Here is a 20,680-nt window from a genome sequence, read left to right as displayed (position 1 = left end):
GGTGCGGAGAGATATGGAGAGCAACTGAACTCGGCGCTCTGGGTCCCGTCTCTCAAAACACATTAAGTTGACAGTACTGAAATCCGGAAGCGGGCACAGAAACACAGATGCAATGAATATAATGAAGCCTATATAGTAAAGCAACGTAAAGCTAGGTACTGTAGGTAGTAACGCCTCCGAGTCCCGTCTCCATCATCCTCCCTCCAGATCCCGCCAGATCCCTCCATCCCTCCATCCCTCCCGTCTTTATGCCAAATTATACATCAGTGCTAGTTATCGAATCAGAAAACAAAAACAAAAACAAAAACGCCATAGCTATGCAATGCTAGTTTTCATATGGCAAAGTGCTTTGGGTATGTGTGAAGAGCAGCGAAGAGCACGGGATCAAAAACAATGAGAAAAAACAACGCAGACATCGGACCCCCTCTTCTTCCCTTGTTCTCTCTCTCCTCTCCTCCTATTTCCTCCCTCCTCACACCTCATCCCCGTCATCACCCTTCCACTCCAGACTTAGGGGTTCCTCCACCTAGGCCTCCCATCCTTCCCCACCGCATTCATCCCCAACGAGCTCCCGCTCCTACTCGCCAGCCCCAAACTACTTCCACTCCTCCTCCCCGCCGCAACCGTATTAGTGCTCGTCCCCATACCCATCGCATGTCTCGCTCCCGCCACCGCCTGCGGGCTTTCCCTTCCCGTCAATCCAGGGGTAGTAGCCCTTCCCATGCGAGAAGTCGGCTGTGGAAGCATGCTCTGTCTGCGCGAGGTAGCCATGGAACTAGCTGGTCTTACCGCGAGACTGGGTTCGCTCATGCGGGGTGGTTGGAGGGATTGGCGCTTGGGGTTGCTGCGCATGTTGGAGGTGCCGGAGCCGGTGGGGGGTTCGACGCGTTCGCGGCCACCGGAGGAGTGAAGGCTGGTGTTGGAGGATGAGGGGGGGTAGTAAGAGTGTGAAGTCTTGGACTGGCGTGGTGTGGCGGTTGGTCTGGCAACGCTGGGGCCAACGCTCTTGGAGAGGGTTTGTTGAGAGTAAGGACCGGGAGAGGATATGCGGTCGCGGAAGGACATTTTTGATGCCGTGGCGTTCGCTCTTTTGATGGTGGGACTCTGTAAGTCCGAGCCGTCGACAGAAGGAGAAGCGGTGGTAGCGCGGTTCAAAGGAGAGCGGGTTTGCGGTAACTTGGAAGTGGAGGACTGGCCCAAGGAGGAAGTAGACCTGGCATAGGGCGAAGGGGTGGTTAGGCTCAGAGGCTTGAAGTTATGACCTGTGTCGACGTCGGAGGGGCTAAAGGTAGCGTTCCAACGAGGACGGTTGTCGAGTTTGGAGGATGGGCGAGGGGGTTGGGCGGAGCGGGAGGTGGAAGGAGTAGTTGTGCCTGGTCTTTCGCGGTAGTCCGTCTTTACCGGGGTAGTGGCAAAGATGGTGGACATGCGGGGATTGGATGGTGCGGCTTTGCGGGTGACGGTTAAGGCCGAAGCTGGAACGGTTGACTGCCGGCGAGAGGCAGGGGGTTTCGGGAGTTGGCTACCAGGAGTACCCGCCTGCCGAGACTTGGACCGAGCAGTGGGGGGAGCGTTCCGGCCGGTCATAATGACGGACGAAGGTGGTGAGCTCTGGGGAGTCTCATGGCCGCTACCGAATGGAGACCTGTCGTTGGACAAGATGCTGGAAACAGAATCCCGTAACTGTTGTCCCTTCGAGTAGAGCTCTTCCACCACCGCATCCACATCAACCATCTCCTCCTTCAGATCCTTCCACTTGGCCTGCATCTCAGTATGCAGACGCAGAATCTCTCCGTTGACCGTCAACCGATCCTTGACACCCTTCTCGATAATCGACAGAACCCTCTCGATGGCAGGCCCGTAATGAGTCTTCTTAGCCTCGTAACTTTCCAGCTTCTTGCTCATCATGGGTTGGTTCGTCAAGTGCATTCCCGTGTCGAATGCCTCCTTCACCCTCTCCAAGCTCCTTTGTACCGACTCATACATCTTTTGCGCCTGTCTGCCTGCGCCCCTGAACACCAACACCCACCGATCCTCGCCCAGTTCCTTCCTCAGAGCCTCGGCATCCTTCTCCAGCTTCCTGTACGTAGCTTCGAGACTGTGCCTCCGCATCTCCAACTCATCGGAAGCAGTAGGGAAGATATCCTCCGCCCTTGACTGGAAGCCCGCCAGCCTCATGGGCAGAAAATCCAACGAAGCCCTAAGCGGCTGCATCCTTGCAAATAGCGCCAACAAGCTCGAATCATCCATAGAGATGCCCGTTGACGGAGTCGGCAGCGGTGACGTCGGGCTATTCGGAAAGCCAGGGAGACTAAACCTCCCGTTACCATGCGCATTAGCCGCCTGCAGCCTGCTCACAATGGACGTTGGCGCCTCCTCGACGATGGTTTCCAAATCCCCGATATCCACCCCATCCCCCGCCAACATGGCCGTCTTATGCCTCCTCTCCTCCATCTCAAACACCAACTTGCTCAAGTCATCCACCTCCATCTGGATATCGCCCAACACCACGTTCCACAGCTCCTCCCACTCCATCGCCAGCTCCTCCTGCGACTTGACGGCTCTCAGCGTCTCTCTGATCCGCGCCCACTCGCCCAAGATGCTCTCCATCTGCGCCACCGCGCGCCGCAAATCGTCCGTCGACACCTCGTTTACGTCTTCTCGCTCCTGCAGCTCCTCGATGGCTCCGACGTAAATGTTGATCAGCTCTTCGAACCTGACGATGGCCTTTTCGACTTCATCTACTCCTTCGCGCCCGCCCGCGGCCGCCCACTCCACGTCATCGTCGGCTTCGAGGCCGCCGATCACTTCGGACGCTTTGTAGATCCACCCGCGAATCTGCTCGGCTGCACCGATAAGCGCCCGAGTAGCTACCTGGGCGGTCGGGATGGCGGCGATCTTGTTGGAGAGGAGCTCGGCATCGGGAAGGGTGATGGAGGTTAGTTGGGCCAGCTGGTCAGCGAAGGAGGCGCGAGATAAGGTGTAGACGGATTGAGGGCGTGAAAGGCCGAGAGGGTTGAAGGAGATGTCGTCGGGGTTGAAATAGTCACCATTGTTGGAGGAGTTGTTGGAGGTGCCGCGCTGGTGTGATTGCGAGGGGTATGTGTCCTTTGGTGGAGGCGGGGGCGGCACATCGTCGGAAGACTGTGATGAACTTCGGCGTGAATCGCGGGCTATATGCTCGTATCGCGTGTCTCGTTGTGCCTTGACGCCATTGCCGTTGACATGATCGGGCAGTCGGTATTTGTTGGTGTCCATTTCTGTGTTGCTGTCTGGTGAAGTGGAAGCGCTGTCGTCGTTATCGTGATGTTCTTGTTGTTGAGCTAGTACGTCACCACCGATGGTGGCGTGTTGTTCATGGGCGGCCTCCTGGGCTTCCTCTGATTTGTGGTGATGATGGAACAGCTTGGATGCCTTCAGGCTCGACGATGATGGAATGCGACCTTTCCAAGGACGACCGCGTCGCTCGATAACGAGGGCTTGAGAAAGCGACAAGTGGTGCTCGTCGAGTTTCTTCAGTGTCTCCTCGGGGAGTTTGCCGATCTCGAGTTCCCGGTGTTGGGGCGGGGATGTAGGCTTGCGCTGGCCGCCGAAACCGAGAGCCTTCAATCTCGCAGCAAGACCCGGAGAGGGTTTTCGAGTGGCGCGAAGACCGGGAGGGGTCGGATCGGGAGTGAGGAGGACGTCTGTCGAGAAGTGGGATTGTCGCGGTGTTGAGGTGTGATTTGTATTATTGTTAGTGGAAGCGCTGGAGCTAGTATCAGGCCTGTCACTAGAGGTATCGTTGGCAAAGGTGAATTGTAGCAGCTCTGTAGGGATCTCTGAAAAGGACAGTTCGACGGCGCTATCCTGACGCTGTTGCTGTTCTTGGGCATCGATATCCAGATCAGAGTCGCCGTCGTCATTTACCAGTCGGATGGTAAAACCACAGTCACCACTTGCACTGGCTGGAGGAGGGCCAGCAGCTGGAGACCTAGGCGACACACTGGTGGTCATTTGTTGAGGATTATTTTTTCTTGCTGGTGTCTTGGTGGTGATTATTGGTCCAGCTCGTGACCCGGATTCGAGACGGTGACTGGCTCTAGAGCCGAAGAGAGGCCAATCGACGCCAATGGATGGCGCTGAGATAGGTGCTAGACCTCTGACAGGCTCAGATAGGCTAGACGATGTTGCGATGCTGCAGCTGTCCTGGTCGCAGCAACTTGCAGCAGGCAACCTCTTTTCACTCCTTCAGGCGAGGGAGCAGTGGGCGTGGGCGTGCATGCAGCAGCTGCCCCTAACTGTGTGATGCTAGCGTAGTGTAGAATGTAGTCTCGTCACCTTGCTGTGTGAAGGGTGTTTTTCCTTTTCTGATCGGCGAATGCGGTAATGGGTTGAGGCTATGAGGTCAGGTCTCCAAGTATCCCGGCGATCGGGATGGACGGCTGGCGGTTGTCGCGATTGGAGGTTGGTCAGAGTCCGCCGGGTATGACAAGATATGTTTGAGGGGTCCCGTTAATACCGGCGAGGGGAGTTGTGTTTCGGAGCAAGCAAAAGGGATGCGACAAGCCTCGAATAGCTTGCGAAAGGTGGCACAGTCGAGTAAGCTAGTTGAGATTGAAGACAGAGAGAAATGCCGAGGATGAGATTGTCTGGTTGGGAAGTGTTCTGTAACAGATGAGTGAAATTGGTAAGAGTGTGACGCCGGGCTTGGCAAAAGTTGGTCTTGAGTGTGAACTGAGTGAGGATTGGATGCCGTCACCAATTGGAGAACTGGAGTCTTTCCGTTAGGTTACCTCTTGGATAACAACAACAACAACAACAACCAAAAAAGAAGGGCCTAGCCTTTTAGTCCCAAGATGTATGGTTAGGTGAGAGATGGGAAGAAAGCAGGAAAAGTGAAAGGGGCTTATTTGCTTATTTCTGGAAACCCGTAGTCGTCGAGGTAATTTGGGGAATTTGCGCCATTCTTGACAATACCTTACAACTTGTGATGGGTTTCAGCACATCATCCACTGTGGCAACAGCCAATCACGTTGAGCCTTTGACAAGACGTGCAAGAGTCAAACACCCGGCTTTGAAACATGTCACCACAAGTCATGGAAGAGAGCTCCATCAGGAAGCTCCGAGTAGTGACTGGAGACAGATATTAGAACGGTTTCACTTGCATTCTGTATCTTCTCCCTCGATAAGTGAGATGAGTTCCCACCATGATAACATGGTCAACAACATAAATAATTGCCGCTCCCCGCATTCTCCATACGTGATATCCTCTGCTGCTCTGCATCCTGACATCTCGACCAGTCCATCACATCACGGCCATCACCATCTGGGACATCTTCCCTCTCCATCGTCTCCTTCGTCTTCAGCAAATGACAAGGTCGCAACTCAAAGAAGCGACATTGATATCGGCTATCCTCCCTCACCTCATTACAATTACCACTCCCACTACGGCGGTTCGCACTTCAGGGGTCTTGTCCACCCAGAAAATAAGGGTACCCCTGCACACAACAACAGCCTTCATCGGGGCTGACGCTAAACCGGATGTGGTAGTCAGCTCAGAGGCAGGCAAGTGAGGAATGCCTCTTTGCACTGAGACATGACAAAGGTTATCGCGGGTTTCTCGGCAACAAGTCTCAGTGAAGTGGAAAGGCAGGGCGTACTGAGACAGCACGTGAAGAATGCGCAGAGGTAACGAGTTCCAACGGGAGAGACATATCTGAAGATTTGCGTTCCAACGGGTACGGTAGGGTAGGTGTTGGATCGTTGAAGAAGTCAAGGGAAGCAAGCCTCTCACTCATCCCATCGAGACTCATATCAAAGAAGCTGTTAAAAAAAAAAAAAAAAAAAAAAAAAAAAAAAAAAAAAGCCGACATCGCATAGCATCACGGCATCACCAACAGCTGCACACTCCCGTTCGAATGCAAGCACATCCAGTCAGTCAGGTACGTGCCTGAACTTCACGCTCACCTCACATCGCACCTCACGGCTTCGTACCTGATATTGCACGCTCTCAACGGCAAGTGGACCGTTAGTTACGCAGTAGTGGCCCTGTGGGGTTGGCAGTCTTCCGTCTGAATGGATGACAGAATTGTTTCTTGGACGTTTCTTGGGAAGGACAAGGGTTCTTGTTCCCTCTTGTGAGCTTCTGTTTCACAAAAGAGCTCTGTGTGTTTCTTGGTCTTCTGTTTGGCTCCTGGCCAAGCGTACGTAGCCTTTCACAACGTTGTGACTTGTGACTTTAGGCGTGTAATGTGTTGACCGAGGTTGCTGACCACAGACTTTGCAAGCTGTCAACATCTGAAACTCTGAAACAGGATTTCACCGGCCGGGACGGGATGAGGGAATTGCTACATAGTAGATACGGAAATTGCAGTGACTCGGCAGCACCCGCTCTTCTTCCGTGCTTGCATACACTACGCAACGGGACCACGGAGCTTGTTCGGAATATACGGGAACGTTGACTTTGGACTGGTCTGACGGGCCGCTCGTTGATAGTCGAGGTTCAAGGTCAAGGTAGAGGGGATTCCCTAGTTAGACTACCTTAGACAGGTTGTTAGTGCTATCACAAGGGAGGCCACGGAAGAGTTGCCAGCCAACCCCTGAACGTCATCCGTCGAATGTCAACAAACTAAATCGACCACCTGAAAGGACACATATGATAAGGGAGATTCGTCTCACGTCAACGCCCTCGTACTGGTCTGTTTGCTCGCTTCAACTATACTGTCTCCTCCAACAAATCAGATATCCCCGAGGGGCGGAGATGGCGATAGGAGCGATGAAAGGAAGATCCTCCGGAAATGTGGCCTGTGACGACTATTAGTGTAGCCCCTGTCAGTGCCACTGTCTAGGTCTGTCCTTCCACTTCCCCAGAATGTCAGGCCTTTGGCTGTTAGGCGGCGCTAGTGCAGTCACGGCAGTGTCAGTTGAAATGGCCGGACCGTTGCATGCGTCCACTAACAGCGACAGGCCTGCAACTGCCTGCTGGGTGCACGCGTGTTGCTCCGCTTCCACTTGGCTGCAACTGCAAGGGCAGGACCTGCAGCAGAGGCAATGAGCGGGGTGGGTCGGGTGTTTAGGTAACATGTTTAGGTGCTAGCAGCCTAACGACAGCACACCACACCGTCACCCAATCTGGATGGGCTTCCGACACTCCAACATTTGCTTCTTTGCTCTCTCCGTCACCGTCGTCCACTGCACTTTCCGTCACCACACGACAAATCACCAAGAAACCCCTTCCTCATTTCCTGTGCCTGCCTGCCCATGTACACAGCAGAGGCGAACCCCTGACTCAGTCATCGAAGCCTGACACCTTCCTCTGTTTCTTCCATTCTCCAATCTTGTTTCTTCCACACATCGCTTCCTTCCGCTGTGGATCTCTTTGGGGCACAGACAGTTCCCGGACAAGGCTTCAAACTTACCTTATTTGACAATCTCTTTTCCAGAGTTATTTGGTCATCCAGCTTTAACTGTCCACCTACCCACCTACATACGCCACAGCCTACGGTCGACCTCTGATCACTGCTACTGCCTCTTCTCCGCCTTGGGCATGTCAAGAAGACAATAACGATCGTCACCCTCGCTATACGTCAGCGCCCAACTCGAGACTTCCCCTTCTACCTTGAAGCTCGACCGCCCACGACCGCCCACGACGAGGCCAGCAGACACCCGAGACCTGCCAACGGATATATACACGGGTGTAACCCATCGTCGAGAGACATTCGAGACATACCTCAAGCCACCCGCGCCCGAACATATACCGGACCGCCAGGATGAGCGCTTCACCAGAGAACGTCCCCGTCGCCCGGTGCGAGTCGCCCGAGGCTCTGCCCTCGCCGGCCGTTGGTGCTCCCGCTCACAAGTTCATGCGCTGTGTCTCTGCCACCTCGGCCATCTCCCACGGATCAGGAACCACGGAACACTCGCGCGACTCCCTCGCAAGCGACGCCGGCTCGGCCTTTTCGCGCTCCTCGTCCGGAACCTTCCCAATATCCTCGCGCCGCTCCGAGATCAGTACGCTTGGCCACTTTTTCCTCCGATCCCGCGATAAATCGTGGATACGGGACTCTACCGGAAGCTTGGACTCGTTGACGGCTAACTCCTCCATCTCGTCAGGAAGCAGCAGCAAGCGACGGGGCTACATGCGCCCTCAAGGAACCGACTTTGCCCAGAGCGCCCGCCAGCGCGAATCCGTCCTGAGTCTCGGAAGCATCGCCCACCTGCAGTACTACTTTGCCCGGACGGGTCTCCTGGACGGCAAGGGCGCCCAGTTTGCTCGAAAACGCCAGCAAAAGGCGCAAACACTCGATCTGTCCATGCTCGAGGGCGGCGATTACGAGATACCTAGGGTGTTGAGCTTTGAAAACGATTCGAGCTATGCCTCCATGGGCAGCAGTCCAAATACCCCAGGGCTCGAGTCCGAGATCAGGTCGCCCACAGGAGACGAGCATAACATGGAGTTCCAGCCGCCCGAGGAGGAGTACGCATCGGATTATGATGAGGAAACAGACACACAACATATGCTCCCGCCGACGGTCTCGACGTACAACCACCGCGAAAAGCCGATACCCAAGCCTCCATCCATGGAGGAGCTGCGATCAGACTTGACCTCCGCTCTCGACGCCGCCGAGCGATCCCTAAAAGAAGCCAAAGAAGCCACCGCGCCCGCGGGCGAGTCTTCACCCACCTCCGACCGAGTCGTCGTGCCACCTGCCATCCTCCTATCCGACACATCAAAACGCAACTCCGAACAAGAATCCTCCACCCCCGTCACCCCAACCGTCCCTCTCAACCCCACCGGCTGGTACGAGATCCAAGGGATGCACATCCTCGACGTCATGACCCTAGCCATCCGCGCCGCCAAGATCTACTACACCTCCCACGAGCGCCCGGACCGATTAGACGCCATCAAATCCGAAAAAAACGTCCGCTCCGACCTGCTCTCAGTAATGGACATCCTAAAGAGAATGGCCACGCGTGGGTTCATCGGCGGCATGCGCGACGACGAGTTCCAAACAATGAACCAATGGATCAAATCCCTGCGCGACATGCTTTCCAAAGAAGACGAAATGGAGGCCGCCGAGCAAAAGGAGCGCGAGTCCTGGACCTGGCTAAAACCGGAGAACTGGCCGACCGACGAGAACGGGAACCAGATCGAGCGTGAGGAAGCGTTCATTCACTCCATGCTCGCCTGTCTACCCCTGCCTCCGCCGCTGTCTAGTCTCCCGCCGTTGCCGAGGTGGACGCCCATTGATCGCTCGTCAGCTAATCCGGAACCGACGCCGTTTTTGAGGGAGTTGAGCAATGGGATTAGGTTGGTGCATTTGCATAATTGCGCGGTGAGGAAGAGTAGGAGGAGATTTGGTGCTATCCCCAGTTTCCACGCAGACACGCAGAAACCTTATCGGGCGGCGGATAATCTAAGGTACTGGATGAAGGCGGCGGAGCTGAGGTGGGAGGTGATGATCAAGTGCGACGCGCTGGGGTTGCAGTATGCTAAAGACGGAAAGCTGGAGAATCCCGAGGAGGGGGGAAGGATGTGGGTGGAGTTTGAGGAGGCGGTGGTGAGGTGGTGTAGAGGGGTGAGGCAGGAGGTGGAGGGGGAGTTGAGGGGGGATGTTAAGCAATAGGAGGAGGATGAGGGGATGGGGGATAAGGAATGAGGGAAAGAGGAGGCGAAAGGAATGAAGAGGGAGGAACACTATATATATGAGAGAAGCCTGAACATGAGACACGGAGGCTGAGACTTGAGTGGGAAGGAGGATGAGACACACACACACACAACACATTTCATGCATATGGCATTTTTTACATATACCACATTGGCACAACTGGCACAACTGGTGGTTACTGGATTACAACTCATGGAGGAAGGACATGAAAGACAGCATTTAGCATCATTTTCCCATTCTTACACACACTGGCGATTTTGCATTCAAAGTCATTTTACTTACCTATTCTTGGTTATGGAAACGGTTTATGGGACTTGGTTTGAGTGGAAGAAGGAGGAAGGGTAGAACTAGTATCTGATTACCTTTGCGAACACGAGGAGAGATGAGAGAGAGCTTCGGAATGGAACGGAACGGAAAGGTAAGGTAGCTTAGTCTAGAAGCTGGTATGAGTGTAGATGAAGAGAAAAGATACTAGAAGCATGCCTCAAACTGAGCAATCAACGGCTTGGCTGCCTCAATGCTATTACCGCCCGTAAACCCTGAAGTCTATAATGCTTACGTAACGTAACTTGGTGCTCTCTCACTTCCCGTCCCAGTCCCACGCGAACCAAGTGTAGTGTATAGTAAACTAACTAACCTATTCCGCCTTTTGCTTGAACCACTCTTCTTCTTCATAACTCTAGGCTAGGCCCGTGACCTCGCTCCGTGTCGTTGAGGATGGCGTTTATAATGCTACTTTTTCCGGCACTTCTGGTCCACCTCCAGCGTCTCAACGCAGAAACCTCACCAGCGAAGCTAGACGCGGGTTAACCCCTTTTCCAAGTAAACAAACCACAACCACAACCACCACCACCACTGACACCATCACCATAACCATCACGAAAGAGCTACCCCAAAGTCCACGACTTGAGAAAGCACCTAGTCACCTAGCCACAAGCCAAAATACCAAAATAATAATGGCTGGTAAAAACCTTTGGTATTCCAACGCGGGCTTCTTGAGCAGGCAGTAGATTTCTTTCTTGGCGTTGTGCTTGGATCGAACCCAGATCTGGCCCTTGGCGCTGTGTAGGGACGCACCGTAGTTGGCCAGCTCGGCCTGGGAGGCGGGCAGGCAGGCGAAGGGTGGAGAGCGCGTGGTCAGGGTGTTGGACGTTTTGAACGGCAGATTGGGCGGTGGAGACGATCTATAAGACTATCTAGCGAGTTGATGACAATCGTCTCTAGATTCTCGTGGGACTCCCGAAACCTCCCCTGTGTGTACCTTCTTTGCCTCTGCAGGAGACTATCTACAGATTTTAGGCATTTCCCTGGTTGGCGCCGCTGTCGGCGTCGTGGTACTCTTCGCCCTCATCCTCGTTCTCGCCTGCGTCGGCGGCACGAATGCTGGAATTGCCGTAGCCTCTCTGGCCAGCGGAGGGACGACCGGAGGAATTGTAGTGGGTATTACATGCCTTCTTTTCGCAAGTCCACCGACTGCTTGACTGCCGTATCCTTTCGACTTCTCCTTTCGACTTCTCCTTTTAACTGTCCAGACCTAAACTCCACGACGAAAAAACTCCACGAATGATAAAACTCAATGCTGCTGATGCCTTCCCCATAACATACCGTCGATAAATGCGATAAATGCTAATGAGGCATAACACTTATCCCTCCCATCCCACCAAACCCTCCTCCTCCTCCTCCTCCTCCTCCTCCTCCTCCTCCCCCTCCTCCAGCACCTCCTCCCCTTTTCCCTGCTCCTCCTCCTCCTCCTCCAGCACCACCTCCCCTAGACCCAGCTCCTCCCCCTCTCGTTGTCTTCGGTGCAGTCGACGCACCTCTCTTCCTCGTCGTCTTCGTCCCACTTCCACTAGCCTTCCTCTTCGTCACCCCACCCCCCGCACCAGCAACCGAAGAACTCGCCCTCTTTTTCCTATAGTATTTCTTCCCACCACCTGCTCCCCCTTTCCACCCCGACCCCGACGCTTTCGAACTTGATCCCGATGCACGACCTGAGCCGTAGCTACCTTTAGAGGAGCTGCCGCCGGAGGTGTACATAGATAACTGCTCCCTCAGCCTAGCGTCTTGCACGGCTTTGGAGACTGGAGGACCTGTTGAGCCGGAGAAGTAGCGGGAGGATTCCAAGTCTTCGTCATCATCTTCTTCGTCATCGTCAGAGTTTTCGGAGGCGGTGGTGGCGTCGGGATCGACGGCGTCGTCGAGGTCGCTTAGGCCGTAATCTTCTTCTTCTGCTGGTTCTTCGATGGGTTCGCCGCGGCGGTTTACTGCTCTTCCTTTATCTTGGGTTTGTTGTCCTCGTGCAGTTTGGGCGGCCGCTGCTTGTCCCCGTCCTGTGGCTCCTCCCCGCCCCGGATTCCGTGATGGTGGTGGTGCACGAGGTTGAGGTTCATCCTCATCACTACTAATCAAATCCACCACCTCTTTTCCTCCTCCCTTTTTATTCCCCCCTTTCCCACTTGTCTTCCCCCTCCCTGTCCCCTGATCTTCGGCACCATCAGCCACACAAGGATTATCATACCCGCCCCCCATCATATCCCGATAATTCCCCCAAAACCGCTCCACAAGCGGGATGAACTTGGCCCCGTACCGATCCACCTTATCCTGATTGATATCTGGAATCGCACGCATCTGGTCCAGCGTGCGCGTCCATCGGATCGCCATTTCTCTATACTGGATCTCAGTGAAGATGGGCTTGCGCATGTGATTCTTGTTGCGGAAGTCCTCCTCGAAGATCTTGGCTTCTTCCACGAAGGCATCGACAATATATTGGTGGACTTCGTCCAGCTGAGCGAAGCGGGGGTTTTGCATCGTTCGGGCGTCGATGGGGGGACCCAAGGTGGCGAGGTGTTGGGAGAGGGTTTGGGATTGTTGGGTGTGGGAGAGGGTGTCGTAAAGGGTGGTTTGGCGGTGTTGGGGGCGGGTAGCTCGGGAGGCTGGACCACGTCGGGAAGGGCGGACGGGCTCAAAGGCTTCTTCTTCCTCGTCAGGTTCAACGTTATCGGATACGACGAAGTTGTCACGCTCGTAGCCGTTGGCGTGGAGAGGACCGTGTGGACCGTCGGAGCTGGGCTCTTCGTAGTCGGCGATGAGGGTCGGTAAAACCTTTCCGGAATTCCGTTTCTTGGTGGCTCGAACGGGTGAAGAGACATTTGTTGATGTTGGCGGTCGTTGGAAGGTAGGAAGTTCAGGCTCATCCATGTCCTTGTCGACACGACGGCTCCGCTGCTTAAGCCGAGACGGTGGTTCGACGGACTTGTTCGAGGGAACTGGCAGTTTCAACCGCTTGCCGTTGTAAAGGTAAGCACCAGCTTCAGGGCCGGCCTGCAAGCAGCACGCAGTGTTAGCAAAGCAAAGATGTAAGTAAGAAAGCGGCAACCCGGGCAGGACTCACAACATAGTAAGTAATAGGCATCCCCGCCCCATTCATAATATTATCCTCGCCCAGAGCCTTGTGGAAATTCAGCTGCAGCACGATCCTCTGCAGCTCCCTCTGCGTGCTCCCCTTGGCGATACCAAAGTGGCACACGCCACCATGCTCGTTCTTCTTCTTGCCCATCAGGATATCGCACAACTTACCCAGCGTGATGGGCTGCTGGCTCTTCACCACCTCGATCGCAGCGAAGGCGATTTCCGTAAAATCCCTCATCTCCGTCGACTTCGAGATGCGCCCCAACCGGCAATTGTCGCATCCTTCTTTGCAATCACGGCGGTCAAACGGCTCGCCGAAGTACTGGAGCACTTCGACGCGCCGGCACGTGTGCTGCGATTCGCAGTAGTTGACCACGCGGTTAAGCATCTCTAGCTGACGCTCCTTTTGGGCATAGTCGCCCTCGCCGTCGGCGATCATGCGGCGAAGAGATTGAATGTCGCCGTAGGCGAAGTAGAGGTAGCAGTCGGATGGCTTGCCGTCGCGGCCGGCGCGGCCGGTTTCTTGGTAGTAGCCTTCGAGAGACTTGGGGATGTGCTGGTGGATGACGAAGCGGACGTCGGGCTTGTCGATGCCCATGCCGAAGGCGATGGTGGCTACAACGACTTTGACTTCGCCGCTTTGCCATTCGTGTTGGACCTTAATCTTTTCGTCGGTGGTGATGGAGGCATGGTAGTGCTTGGCTTTGATGCGGTGTTTCTCCTGGAGGTTTTTGGCGATGTTCTCCGCACTCTTTCTTGATAAAGTGTAGATGATACCCGTTTGGCCGTCATACTTCTCCCGAATCAACTCGGCAATTCGACCAATCAGATTCTGCTCCTTCACCCTGACCTCATAGTAAAGGTTCGGGCGATTAAAGCTCTGGGAGAAAGTCTGGCAGTTCTCCATTGCCAGGTTATGCTTGACATCCAAGATCACGTTTTGTGTTGCCGTAGCCGTCAATGCCATGACCGGGACTCCGGGAAACCTTTTACGAAACTCTCCTATAGCTTTGTAGTCAGGTCGGAAGTCATGGCCCCATTGACTGACGCAGTGAGCCTCGTCGATAACGATTCTGGCCAGTTTGTTCCTCTGGTAGAGGTCCCTCATCTTGTTGACGAACTGCTGGTTCTTGCTTACCATTTCCGGGGTGACATAAAGCAGTTGGATTTCATGCTCAGGATGCTCAGCATCGAGCTTTTGAAACACCATTCGGCGCTTTTCTAAATTCATGTCTCCGTTGAAGGCGTAAGCTTGGATCATCAAATTTGCCAAATGGTTGACTTGATCCAGCATCAGACTTAGCAGGGGGGAGATCACGACAGTGATACCGCGAGTCCTCCCACTCTTGACTACAGCCGGCAACTGATAGCACAGAGACTTGCCACCGCCAGTCGGCATCAACACAAAGGCGTCCTGTTTCTAGTCAGCGATATTCTCTCCTTCCCTCCTTCCCAAGGCAATTCTTTTTCCAATTCGACGAGACATGGGGCAGAGAAAACTCACCTTCCCCCCCAAAGTAGCATTAATAGCCTCCAACTGATTCTCCCTGAACCCCGACATCCGAAACCTATCCTTCAACGCCTTCCGCACATCATTGGACCATGCATACTTCATCTTTTCGGGCGGCATCGACAGCTTTGCCTGCAGCGACTTGGCCTTCTTGGCATTGGCATTTTCGTTCCGTTTCCTCGGTTTGATCGTGGTCGCCGTGGATGTCGACATCACCGAGCGTGATCGTAACTGATTGTTGGTGGTGGCCGTGGAAGTATAAGTCTCGACGCTGTCCACTGCTGCCAGGAGGTCGGCGTCGTCGTCCTCGTCGTCGAAGTAATCGTGGCCGTGGACGGGCTTGGATGGTGCAGTTTTGAACGGGCTGTTGCGCTGAGGAAGGGTTGCCTGGAAGGGAGCAGAAGGTGGGGCATGCTGTTCCATGAAGGGGTCTTCTTCGTCGAACATCATTGCTTCTTCCGCCGAGATATCAGGAAAGGAGGTATTAGTCGGTCTGCTCTGATACGAGGCCGGTGTCTGGCGCGCTGTTTGAAAACTCGGCGTCGGAGGTGGTGGCATCCGGTGAGCAGCCTGCTGCACTGCAGGATGTTGAGTCTGCAATATGACCTGCTGAGAATTATGGTATTCCGTCGTCGGCAGAACCGGGGCCTCAGTTCTCCTCGAAGGCGTCGGAGTCGCGATGATGATCGGCTTCCTCTCCTCCTCCTCCTCCTTGAGGTTAAAACTCCTCTCCGTAATCCCAGCCGCAACGATATTCCTCGTCAGACTCCTCTCGATAGCCTCAACCTCATCATTCAACTTGTCCACCTGGGCCATCAGCTGCTCTTCGTAAGCCTCGTCTTCTTCCGCATAAGCGCGAACAATTTCATCGTTGATGGATTCTTGCTCTTGTCTTTTCTTGACGTACGACTTGTGCTCTTCTTGAAGGGCTTTGAGCGCGATATCTCGTCGCTTGAGCATTTCCTTCTCCTTCTTCACCTCTTCGCGTGCCCTGTCTCTTTCTTCCCTGGGCAGTCGCAGGCAGTCCCGCAGCTTGACCATGTTCTCCTGAAGCTCGTTGTTAACGGCGCTCAGTTCTCTTTCCAAGATGGTGGGCCTGTCAACGAAAAGTTTCAGAAGGGGTTTGTGAAGCTTGTAATCAAACTCCTCAAAGTTGCTGTTCTCCCTTGTGTTGAGGGGGTCTTCACTTGGTGGCGGCATTGATGGCGGCAGAGAGCTTTCAGCGAGTGTACTGCTTTGCGCAAAACTCTGTCCGATAGTACTCGGCGCAGTGAAACTTGGTCCAACCGACGGCTGCTGTGTTGGCCTTTCCACCGACTCAAGCAACTGATTGCGCGGCGTGTTCAACGGCTCCAGCGGTTTCCGTGATGGAAGATCCATGGACGGCGGTGGTGGTCGACTTTCCACAGACTCTAGAGTTGGCAGAGTAGACTCGACAGGCGGCCGACTAGGCGTGTCCATAACCGTGTCTTCGTCCAAACCCAATTCACGTGTGGTGGTCCCACCGCTTTTGAAAGACTCGGCACTCCTAGGCAGCGACCCAGCAGAAAGAGGAGTGAAGGCCTCATCCTCCGAGTCCATAACTTCACTGCGCCTTGGCTTTTTGGCGGTGGTCGTTCCTGGGACTTCTTCCGTCTGCTTCGGCTGCGGTCTTGGCGTCCTCAGACCTTTCGGAGATCCAGATGACTTTCGCTTGCGGGAGTTGTCGACATCCGGACTCGAGAGAAACGACGGCTCGTCATCCCTTTCAGCCTGCTGGTTTTTGGTGGTCGTGCGCTTCTCAAACGAAGCCTCCCTCCTCTTAGGAGACCGACCCCTTTGCAGCGCTACCGTTGGCGGCAGCCTTGTCGACACAGACCGCGATGTAGCCTTCGGCCTTGGCGTACTTTCCCGATCGCCCTCAACCAATTTATTAATATCCATAAACTCATCCTCCTCATCATCGTCGTCAAAGAGCGAGACATCCTCATCCTTCATGTTATAGTCATTTGATATCTTCCGCTTTTTGACCTGGCGAGGCCTGCTCCCATCTCTTTCATCCACGGGATCCGCTCTTTCAGCAAAGTCCTCGCGCCATAGTAACTTGTCATCGCCAAACCCTATTAGCGAACTCGAAGCGACTGTGTTGCCGTTGTCGGTGTGCTGGTCTTTGTCTTTGTCGTTGCGATCGTGGTCATACCTGCTGTCGTCATGATCGAGTTCTTCGGTAAGATCAACGGCGTCGGAGAATATGTCGTCGTCCACGAGAGGACTGTCGGGCGTGGGCGCGGGATGCCGGAGGTTTTTCTTGTTCTTGAGATGTAGAGCATGGGGAGCTGGAGAGTCGGCCTTTGGACGGATCAAATTGGTCGAGGGGGACTGTCGAGAAGCTAACGAAGCCGAGTATGCGCGTTGGAGCGGGCCGACGCTGGCGCCGGTGGTTGAAGCAGGTGTGAGTAGGTTTTGGGGTGGCCGTTGTTGGGGTGTTGGTTGGGGTCTTTGTGCATATGTAGTATGTACATGTTGCCGTGCTTGTTGGTGTTGTTGTTGCTGTTGCTGCTGCTGTTGCTGCTGCTGTTGTTGTTGTGCTTCTGATTGCGACCGCTGGCGCTTCTGTTGTTGTTGATCAAAGGTACTGGAACTGGTACTTCCATGCTTAGCGGAAGCTGACCTAGATCCCGACCCTGACCCCGTCGACGACAAGGAGACCAAGTGCGGCCGTGGCAGGTTATTCTTGACCGAGAGCTTCGCCATTCCTCCAACTCCAACTGTATCCTGATCCGTCGATGCTACCTCCGGGGCAATCTGTTGGCGTGTAGCGGGTCGGGCGTCATTTGTCGAGGATGTGTTTGTTCCAAGTGTGGAGTTCGTGTATCTCGAAGTCGCATGAGTTGAGGTTAAGGTTGGGTTTGGAGTTGGTTGTTGTTGTTGTGGTGGTGGTGGTGGTCCCAGTGGTTGTTGGACTGACACTGGCGCAAAGGTTCTTTGCTGTGAAGGTCCTCCTCCTCCTCTTCCTCCTCCTCCTCCAAGACTTGGGTTGGTGACAGCCGGAGTGGGATATAACAAATCGTCCTCGATCGCGGTTGTTGTGGCACTCGTCGCAGCAGGATATACAGGCCCCTGAGGAATGGCAATAGTATTTCCCGATCTCTTTAACCAAGAAACTTGCTCCCCCAAATTGTTGCGCGTCATGAGCGTGGATTGCGCTGTCGAACTTGTAAGCAACCGGCCGAGCACGCCGCCGGACGCATTGGGATTTAGCACTGTAGGTTCACCACCGCTCGCGACCGAGGCAGCAACTGAGCCGGCAGTGAAATGGTAAAGAACTTTCAAGGATTGCGGCACCCACGACGACAGCGACGAACTAAAAGTGGAAGGCACTGGGGCTTGGGCCGAGGAAGTCGCAGAAGTGGACGTGGAGGTCAACAACGACCGGGAGCTACTGCTACTGCTACTTCCAGAGGACGTCAACGACGACGACAACTGATTGGATCGCGTGTCAGACGTGTTCTGCTGCGGCGGTGGGGTATTCGAACTCGTACAGGAGCTTCCTTCCCGTTCCGCCATGGCGCGACAAAAACACACACCCCCCACACGAAACGCGCCGTCAGGTGCTTGCGCTGTCTAGGTTAGTGCAGGTTTCGGCAGGGAAACTCTTATCTGCATATGCCAAAGCACCTACCCACTGTTAGTGACGCACTTAACTTGCTGCGTGTAAGTGTTAGTGCAGTGGTAAAGCAAGTGAATTTGATAATTGGCGATTGCAACAACACGTCGAGATCAAAGAAACTATTTCTTTCTCTCTGCTTCTCTTGTCGTCTTGTAGGAGATGGCGAAGAGGTGGAACGATTTCGATCTCCAAGCAGCTGCGCCTTGACCAATATCGTCCATCCGCAGTCGATTCGTCCTTCACCCGTTGAGGGACTGGGCTGTTGACAACAGCGCTTGAGCTGGCTTTCGTTGGCCTTGGAGACCTTGGGAACGATGGCTCTATCAGAGCTTTGCTTTTACTTTTGCCAATGTTGTCCCTGTCCGTCGTTGTTCGTGGTCGCAAAGCTCTCCAGGGCACCAGGACTTTGATGTGGACTTGGACTGGGAATGGTCGCGGACGCGGAAGTTCGCGTCAAGAAGGGATTACACAGCAGATGCCTCGCCTTGAAGCAGCTTGCGCGCGGCTGATGGATTGGGAGGAAAGATTGATGTTTCGGTGGGCTGAGCGGCTTCGATTTGGACTTGGGTTTATCGAAGAATTGGGCAGGATATGGGTGAATGTTGTTACGGCTGCTACTTCTGTTGTTGCTGCTGCCTTGGCTGTTGCTGTTGCTGCTCTGGCTGTTGCCGCTGTTGCTATTACCGTCGAGAAGTCGCAAAGTAAAAGATATCTCAAACTTACCTAGTCGCAAAGCTCCCGTCTCCAGGTCGTTTGAATTCGCAGGGGCCTGCGTTGTGCTGGTGACCGATGATATCAAGGCCAGGGCAAGGTTTCTCTCCAAACGAAGAACAAAGTCAGACGGAACCAAGCCTGCCAATCGTTGCTGTCGAAAAAGATGGTAGGTTTTTTAGATCGTGAGCTCGGTTGCCAACATGTTAATATTCTCGGTGGTCGAGGTTGTTCTCTTGCTTGCTGTGTCTTGTCTGCCTATTAGTCTTCGGCAGCTAGGTCGCTGCTGCTAATGAAAGTACTGACTCCCCCGTATATCACATACCTCGTCCCGCCCAGGTCAGTTTGAAGTCGCCGAGTGAATATATCCGCAGTATACAGGTACTCGTCGCCGAAGAAGGTCTCGCCAAAACAAGGTTTCTCCCAAGATGGTGAAGTTGTGAAAGCATAGAACCAATCTCACCTTCAATTAGCTCCCCCTCCACGTCTCCTCCATCACCCATCTCTCACCTCCCCTTCATTCCCGGCTCGGAGGTGATCCAGACCTGACTATCCGACCGCGGAACGGACCCTCGCCCCTCCGCAGGCGCTCACCGTCTCCGCTCGTAACGCAATGCAATCCGATATTTGGCCCACGCGTAACTGGCGGCGAAAAGGCGGGATTGAGGGAGGAGTCATTTTGAGAATTCATTGGGATAAAAGGATGGAGGATGGGGATTTGCGGAAAATAAAGGAAGGATGGGGAAATTAGATTGTGGTAATGTAAATATCTCCGGTCTGAGAGTTGGGGCAGCGAATGGAGGCAATGAAGATATTGCGATTTAGGCATGCGTACTTGCAAGTATATCGGTAATATATTGAATGAGGATTCCTTGTAGAAATAAGTTTGGTGAAGGTGGTATGGTGGAGGAAAATGAATGGAATGGAAAGATGGGAAAAGGAGGAAGTTGAAAGTAGAGGTGTGAGAATCCAAGTATATTTGCCGGTAAGAATTAGACGAGGCCGATAACTATACAAGATAGCCGTTAATTGTACAAGATCTTGTGTAACCATAGAAACTTTCGTCCTATATAAATACCACGGCATATAATTATATAGCACACACAAATCTCTTCGCTGAGTTGACGCTCAAATGTGTTCAACAAGTATATTACCACCATTACTTTTCCTTCCATGACCACCTATGATCACCGCACCCAATCCAGGGGCATCACAATGCCATACTACCAAGCACCTTCTCCCAGAACCAAAGTTATCACCATGCCGCCCTTACTACCCTACTATTGATTTGAAGTGTGAAACATGTTCAATTAATCCCCAAACTTGGTGATCACCAATAAACAATACTGCTGCTTCCTCGGAAGCGCATCAAGCTATGGACGGACGTAGCCGATCTCAACCCCTCTCTAAGAACAGGATGAACAAAAACCCACAAACTTGCCAAGTTTCAACCGAGAAGCCAAAAGCAAAAGGAGCCAGCCCTGCGCCGTGCGAGAACTATGAACAGAATGAGAAGCTACGAGATATGTGTTATGTGTTTGTATATATCGCAAAAAATCCCGGACGGTGTGGCGTGAAACCCAGCCGTGTGTATATGAACAAGTATGTAAAGATGGGTGAAGTTTTTGTGTGATCTATGCAGCAAGATGAAAGAAGATCGAAGCAAGCGTCCAAGTATGATGATGAAGCGAATTAGGTGATCAAGGAGATATGTAACTCGACCGTAAACGCCAGTTTTGTTGCTTGTTGGGT

At 53.7% G+C, this 20,680-nt stretch overlaps 5 protein-coding genes across 5 annotated transcripts; 3 read left to right on the top strand and 2 right to left on the bottom strand.

The window, feature by feature from the left end:
• Window positions 1–105: 105 nt before the first annotated feature.
• B0H65DRAFT_513788 (uncharacterized protein) lies at window positions 106–5,810 on the bottom strand. The gene is made up of 3 exons (XM_062828636.1): window positions 5,292–5,810; window positions 4,473–4,558; window positions 106–3,985 (listed from the first exon to the last, which is right to left on the bottom strand). The coding sequence occupies exons 1-3, from the start codon at window positions 5,328–5,330 to the stop codon at window positions 511–513; spliced, it is 3,600 nt and encodes a 1,199-aa protein (XP_062687615.1). The 5' UTR covers window positions 5,331–5,810; the 3' UTR covers window positions 106–510.
• Window positions 5,811–7,624: 1,814 nt separating this feature from the next.
• B0H65DRAFT_72063 (uncharacterized protein) lies at window positions 7,625–9,689 on the top strand. Its single transcript, XM_062831324.1, has one exon. It carries the CDS (start codon window positions 7,752–7,754, stop codon window positions 9,606–9,608), a length of 1,857 nt encoding a protein of 618 aa, XP_062687614.1. The 5' UTR covers window positions 7,625–7,751; the 3' UTR covers window positions 9,609–9,689.
• B0H65DRAFT_454414 (uncharacterized protein) lies at window positions 9,580–10,181 on the top strand. Its single transcript, XM_062826193.1, has one exon. The coding sequence runs from the start codon at window positions 9,771–9,773 to the stop codon at window positions 9,993–9,995; it is 225 nt and encodes a 74-aa protein (XP_062687613.1). The 5' UTR covers window positions 9,580–9,770; the 3' UTR covers window positions 9,996–10,181.
• Window positions 10,182–11,276: 1,095 nt separating this feature from the next.
• On the bottom strand, window positions 11,277–18,114 carry B0H65DRAFT_417261 (putative SGS1 protein; the record flags this gene model as incomplete). Its single annotated transcript, XM_062824080.1, has 3 exons — window positions 11,277–12,971; window positions 13,042–14,472; window positions 14,563–18,114. 3 exons carry the CDS (start codon window positions 18,112–18,114, stop codon window positions 11,277–11,279), a joined length of 6,678 nt encoding a protein of 2,225 aa, XP_062687612.1.
• Window positions 18,115–18,566: 452 nt separating this feature from the next.
• On the top strand, window positions 18,567–19,371 carry B0H65DRAFT_439380 (uncharacterized protein; the record flags this gene model as incomplete). Its single annotated transcript, XM_062825412.1, has 2 exons — window positions 18,567–18,918; window positions 19,310–19,371. The coding sequence occupies 2 exons, from the start codon at window positions 18,567–18,569 to the stop codon at window positions 19,369–19,371; spliced, it is 414 nt and encodes a 137-aa protein (XP_062687611.1).
• Between the last annotated feature and the right edge of the window lie 1,309 nt (window positions 19,372–20,680).

This window comes from Neurospora tetraspora (genome assembly GCF_033439725.1).
Source record: "Neurospora tetraspora strain CBS 560.94 chromosome Unknown B0H65scaffold_1, whole genome shotgun sequence".
Taxonomy (NCBI): Eukaryota; Fungi; Ascomycota; class Sordariomycetes; order Sordariales; family Sordariaceae; genus Neurospora; species Neurospora tetraspora.
This window is presented reverse-complemented; position numbering and strand designations above follow the sequence as displayed.